This window comes from Genypterus blacodes, unplaced genomic scaffold, assembly GCF_046128005.1.
Source record: "Genypterus blacodes isolate CSIRO-AG114 ecotype Tasmania unplaced genomic scaffold, CSIRO-AGI_Gbla_v1 ptg000041l_1, whole genome shotgun sequence".
NCBI lineage: Eukaryota > Metazoa > Chordata > Actinopteri > Ophidiiformes > Ophidiidae > Genypterus > Genypterus blacodes.
The window spans coordinates 537,501-544,043 of NW_027466854.1; the positions used below are offsets into that span (position 1 = coordinate 537,501).

At 44.4% G+C, this 6,543-nt stretch overlaps 1 protein-coding gene across 4 annotated transcripts in view; it reads right to left on the reverse strand.

The window, feature by feature from the left end:
- tprg1 (tumor protein p63 regulated 1) overlaps positions 1-5,415 on the reverse strand; it is an 11,992-nt gene extending 6,577 nt beyond the window's left edge. Inside the window, exons 1-4 of one of the 4 annotated variants that reach the window (XM_076148641.1) lie at positions 5,234-5,400; positions 4,786-5,053; positions 3,749-3,840; positions 2,403-2,579 (exon numbers count right to left, since the gene is read on the reverse strand). In XM_076148641.1, the coding sequence (XP_076004756.1) occupies positions 2,403-2,579; positions 3,749-3,840; positions 4,786-5,049 (533 nt within the window). In that variant the 5' untranslated portion in view covers positions 5,050-5,053; positions 5,234-5,400. The other 3 variants (XM_076148639.1, XM_076148642.1, XM_076148640.1) reach the window with 3 other exon arrangements.
- Positions 5,416-6,543: the final 1,128 nt, after the last annotated feature.

Genomic DNA, 6,543 nt, shown 5'->3' on the forward strand with positions numbered 1-6,543 from the left:
ATTTTTCAAACTAAATGTGAGCGATGAGAGATGCTGGGACTGTTTCCAACATTTCTATATTTCCAGTTTCAGCATTGTTTCCCTCTGAAGCCTCTAGTGGGGCTTCTACTTCTTCTTCTTCTTCTTCTTCTTCTTCTTCCTTCTTCCTCACACTTCCACACCCAACCGGCTCAGACGGGAATAAGAAACGGCACTTGGATGAAGTGCTGGGTAGTGCAGTAATTAGATTGTCTAGACAGTTTGGAAAGAAAGCGCTTAAAACACACAAACACACACACACACACACACACTGGCTCTCTTTCCCCACAGATACACAACACACTGCACTTCACTCCACGGTTGCATCTGGAGAGTGTGTGATGAAAACAAAATCATGATGACTAAAAATACTGCCACTCCCTCGACGCTTCCTGCTGGCATCATGGAACACACACACTCACACACACACACACACGCACACACACACACACACGGCTGTGTACTGAGAACAGAGGAAGACTCCACAGAGGAAAAGTGTGCACTGATCTGAAGATGAAGGCCAGGAAAGAGTGAGGACCAAACTTTTCAATTCAAATCATCATCACATTACTTTCACCTCGCTCTGCTTCCACAGCTCAGTCAAACCTAAACCCTACATGTTACACACCTACACTATATGAGGGTTGATTGATAAGTTCTGAGCTCGGCATACAAGGAGGTGAGCAAGCAGTCATTTCCTTTCTGAAAGTTCTAAACTTCCTGCTGTGTGTGTTTGCACACTAACTGCACTCGCCTGAGCACAAGGATGATAACGTTGAGCTCCTCACACTCTCATGTCTGGGGAGAGCCGAGAGTCTCCAGGGTCAAATCAGGACAGAGGCCTCAGATGTGGAAGATGCTTCAGACTTCAGGTGAGACTGAAAATGAGATCTTCCTGAACTAGGCTCAGAACTTATCAATCAACCATCTTACATCACTATATGGTGCCCCTGTCTCACTGTGACACTTGGAAAACAGTCCAGCCTGTGTGTGTGGCTGTGACGTCTACAGCAGCTGTAGAGTGTGACTGAGTGTGTGTGACTCTGTGTCATTTAAGGGTGCACACTGACATCAAGTGGCCAAAGGACAACCATGACACCTGACATGAACACACACCTCCATCCTCACATCTCACCTCTATTACTGCTCTTATTATCATGCCATGCTCTAATGAACACCGCCTCCCTCATCTGGAGTCCTGCTTGATCCTTTCTCATAACATCTGGAGTCATGAGCGATGTCTCCAGATGTCAGGCAGAGGCTCAGTCAGGATGAGGACAGAGTGTGTGTGTGAGAGTTGGGTTGTTCTTCTGTGAGTCTGTCTCTGCTGTGAGTCTTTCTGATGTCAGACTGAAGGTAATGTGAGGAGAGGAAGGCTTCACAGCACATTACGCTTTATTCCTCACATTACTCTGGCTTGGTTGGCTGTCCCCTGAGCCGTCCTTAAAAGGTTTGGATGAGAGGACGGCGTTCATTTAGCCACTAATCAGTGAAGTCAGGTCTCCATGGTGACACTCCTGCTTTGGTGTCCTCTCACTCCTTTATTTATCTCTTCTTCTTCTTCTTCTCCTGCTCTGCTCCTCTGGGTGCTTCCTGTCCCGTCCCACCCTGCGCCCGCTCACCTCACAGCCTCCTGCACGTCCTCATCCTAATGTCACAGCAGCACTACTGCATGCTGGGTAAACCACGCACACTCTCGCCCTCGTAGGACTTCATTACAGATTATTCAAAGATGATATGAAGTATCAGTATAATGTTCTTATTTGGAAAACTGTACTCTGGAAAACTGTTATCTACTTCTACTCCCCTTTACTGCAGTGCACACTGAGTGAAAACGCAATGGGCAGTCCAGGTCCTATGATTTAAATGCCAGTATAAATGTTTGTTGGTGATAATAGTTACAGATCCAGTCTAAAACAGCATTTTACTGCTGTGAATGAAAAGAGTCTCCAGTCTGAAGCCGGACCGTGTTATTACAGAGGGCAGAAATGAGATAGGATAACAGAAACACGCCTTCTTTGGGGCACAATGCCATTGTTGAAAGGCTTCACGTGTCACTGAGGAAGTCTCTACTGAACTCCAGGCTCAGATTCCCTGATCCCTCACTCCGAAAGCAGAGATGCCTTCAGAGGACAGAGATAACAGCAGAGGCCTGAGGACGACGCTCATATCTGCTGAATGATACATTCAAAGGACTTACAGTAATCCCTGCCATTTTAGACTTTTAATAAAGGCTCTTTAATTGGCTGATTATGAATTATGCTCCACACAAAGCAACACAGACAAATCCAGCTAATAAAGACACAAGTTTGATAATGTGTGTGTAGCAGTGTAAATGTTTAGTATCTGAGAGGTTTGAGTGTTGGAGGAGGAAGAGGACTCACGTGAGCAGGGAGTTCTTAGGGAAGATGAAGGTGCCGTGGGAGATGCGGTCTATAAAGTTCAGGGAGACCCTCTGGATCTGCTCACAGTTGAACATGACAAAGTCGTACTTGCAGACGAGCAGAGAGTTGTCGGTGATGACCACGATGCGCTCTTTCTCATTGTTCCAGTGATCCACCCTGGAAGTGGACAGCAGAGAGAAACAGTTTGAGTTGAAGCATTGTATTTAGTCAAACAGCACAGGAGCTTCCTGCGCAGATGCAGACTGTAAGTTTACTTTACATGAGATCAACAATGATGTAATATGCAAAGTACATTTACATGGACGTGTCTCTCTCTCTCTTTGAATGTGATTCATGTCTCCTGACTCTTTGCTGCACCGCCTCAATGACTTGTTAGTGTTAATAATCTTCCTCCTTCTCACACCTTTGTTTTCTTTCTTTGTACTCTGCCCTCTTTCCCCTACAGCTCCTGTTGCACACAGAGACATTTGAGGAATGTGAGAAGAGGGCATCTCTGTGTGAGTCTCCTGACAGCTGCTCTGTTTGGTTCTTACGGGCTAAATCTGTCCTTATCTTCTTCTCTGATGTGTTCCTCTAACATCTCACAGTGATCCAGGGTCACCATGGTGATGGGACTCAAGACTGACAATGAGTATAAACTCTATGACTCAAATACATGAAGGGTAAAAGGTCACGACCCTCAGCCTGCACTCACAGCTACGGCCTGACTCATAACACAGAGAGAGGAGAACATTTGTCGCCACGTCCTTGCTGTCTGACCAGGAATGCCAGAGCATGATGCATTTAGCTTGTGTGGCGTCCCGCACTGGCCTCCCTCTGGGACATGTAGTGATGTCACAGAGCCTCCATGTGATGTACTGTTTACAAAAGAAACAGATCCTACAGTAGTTTCTAGAGCTGAAGGAAAAGCAGCCAAATGTAGGACACATGTTAGCCTGTGTTGGTCTCAGCGTCATGCATGGGAGGCATTATTCATGAGGTTCCTTATGCAGCCTGTGAAGGGTTAAGGGTTCCCTGAGAGCTTGAGCAGGAGTGATACAAGCTGACATCTGCACAGAGCACTCTCTAAATGTCCTCCAGTCACTTCAGCTTGTGCATTCATTTCAGTGCTACACTTTCATTTGCCTCTGTTTACATATGCTGGGTTCTGTCTAGTAATCTGTACTGTTATGGTTCTTTCATGTCTCCCAGTAGACTAAAGCTTCCAGTCATTATTACTCTCTATCTCATCATTAGAAAGCTGAGAGGAGCAGGAAGTGTCTCTGTGGGCTGAAGGTTATTGAAGTGCTGAGGAGCAGATATGTTACAAGCTTTCATGAACTCACTCTGCCATCAGCCAGATGCTCTGAACCGGCCCGTCTATCTCCTTGTCCACCAGAGCCTGGATGTCTTCCATGGCCTGGTGCAGAGTGCCCGGCTGAGGAGGCAAACACAGGTCACAGTCAGTGTGTGTGTGTGTGTGTGTGTGTGTGTGGACAGAAAGTTTACCCGCCCGGCCTGACCTATCACCCAACCTGATCCAGTAGTGTGTGACATCATTCATGATTCTCAAAGTAGTGTGTGTGTGACATCATCTCCCACTACTATATATAAAAAAGTATAAACAATGTTACTTTGTGCCAAGTTGGGAGGCAATTTAAGAAATGACGCTCATAGCAACTCTATAGCAACTCCATAGCAACACACATGAGCAAACACAAACACACCCCGCTCTGTGATCACAGTAGCAAGAAGATAAGATGAGGTTAAACAACAGATGCTCTACACAGAGCGTTTACTGCCTGTGTACAGAGCCAATGTAGTGAAAAGGAGGGTCAGTCAGACATTTAACCCTCTGGAATTCAACATAACTTTGCAGTTGTTTTTTGTATTGAAAATTCTTTTCATTTGTTGCCTAAAAAACTTCAAAAAAATCTTGATATTTCTGCCAAGCCTGAAAGATTTCTTATTGTTTATGAAAAGCTGTTGATTGCAGAAAATCTATAAGGGAAAAAATAATAAATAAAGACAGAGCATTTAAATATATATGTGACATATATAAATAGTAAAAAAGAAATCGAAAAATGTTTTGAATTTACTTAATTAAAATGTAAGAAACCCACATTTAAAAAATAAAATGTTTAGAAATCTGGGAGAATATAGGGAGAACTGATTCTAAATTCTTGCAAAATTGATCATCATGTGATCGAGTCTGTTTGCGCTAAAATGAAACTTAAGTTTGGCAGAAACGTCACTATGTTCTTTAGGATTTTGACTCCTGTTTGCAGTATTTTAGGGGTCAATAAAAGTGGATTCAATGGAAAGTCAATTTGTAAAAGTGACTTTATAAAGTGACCGCAGTGAGAGAGCCTCAGTTATTTACCCTGAGGACGAAGAACCTCTTCATCTTGAACTGGTTCAGCGCTGACACCCAGCGGTTGTCCGGGGCCACGGCAGCGGGGGACGGTGCGGACTCAGCGGGGAGCAGTGCCGGCTCAGCGGGGGAAGGACCGGGCTCAGCCGGGGACGGTGCGGGCTTAGCGGGCCCCTTCTCGGTGGGAGCCGCGGTACCTTCAGCCTGAGCCTCCTCCGCCTCCTCAGACTGCCTTTCCTGCTCACCTACCGCCTCCTCCTCAGCGTCCGCCATTATCCTATAACACACTTTGATATCAAGACACAAACAGCAGAAGAATAGTCGCTTCCTGCCACATTGAGCCAAACAGAGAGGATGAACGAGCTCTCATCTTAAATCACTGTGGCTGAAAGTTAAAGCTCTCTTTGTGTGTTCAGTCTAATCAGCCAGGTGACAGTGACTCTGGAGTTTTACTCACCAAGAATGTTCGTAGAGCGCAGAAGGTGATGAAGGCGAATGAGAGCAGAGCAGCAGGTGCACAACTTCCTCCTTCCGCCTCCAACATTTGTGTACTGGGCGTAGACAGCGGAGGAAGAACAAACTCGTTTCTTTTCGTGACTAGGAAACCAAATCATCTCCAGACAGACGCCGCTCATGTGGAAGAGTGTGATCAGATCTTTCTGTAACACACTGTAACCGTCTGTGATCCAATAAAGAAATAATAAAACTCATATCAAATCACCCTAGAGTGGACTTTTTGTATTATATTTTATTGTTTTTTTTATTATTTACATTTATTTAAACAATAGACATGTTCGCACCTGATGGCTGCATTCCATTTCGCTGTGCTAGTGATCCCTAACGGTGAGTCCGCATTCCATTGGTGAACCTGAACGGAATGCAGACTTTAACGTGTTTTCTTCTCATGCTTTGAAGCATCGCGTCACTTTATGACACATTCACTCATCATTTATGACGTGGTTAATAAAAAAAAACTCAACAACAACCAAGAAATAACCTAATAATGTTTAGGTTACTAATGGGATTCGATGGTTAGTTTGTGTTGCGTTCAAGGTCAAGATCTAATATGGCTTTTAAGCTGATCTGGAATGTATCTTCTGTGTTGTTGTATAAATCATAATATCTGATTGAACTTCCTTACAGCAGAGACACTTTCTCCATCGCTGCCTTGGATAACTTCACTAATTCTATATGGTCTTCAGAAACACAATATTTACACAGATTTAGTCTTCTTTTATTCCTCCCATTCAAGATTATGTTCCTGCTGTGGCGCCTTTCCTAAAATACCAGTCAGAGGCATTCATGATTCACCTGCAACAACACAATCGACCAATTTGTGGGATGAACCAGATGACTGAAAGCGAATAAGGCTTTTCCTCCCACAAATCCTCGAATAGCATCACCATTTAAACATCAGTCTGCGTGTAGGCTAATGTTTTCTGACATAGCATGATGTATGGACGATCATTCTCTTCATAACTCTGTCTCAGAGCTCCCCCAATGGCTTGTTGGCACTTAAAAAACCCATCCAGCCGTAATCTGTGGCCGTCAAAGAAATGTAGACAGAATTCTAAAGGCGTTCTTTCACTTGCTTAGCTACTCCCACGGACTGCAGGATGAGATTTTCATGGCTTTTAGTGTTTGAATGGCCTGTAGCTTTCAATACAGATTTCTGTTGGTTTTTGGTCTGCATTCAAGTAATTTCCTCCATCAATCTAGAGCTGCTTTGCTTCACTGATGGGGTTGATAATGAATTCTCACTTATTG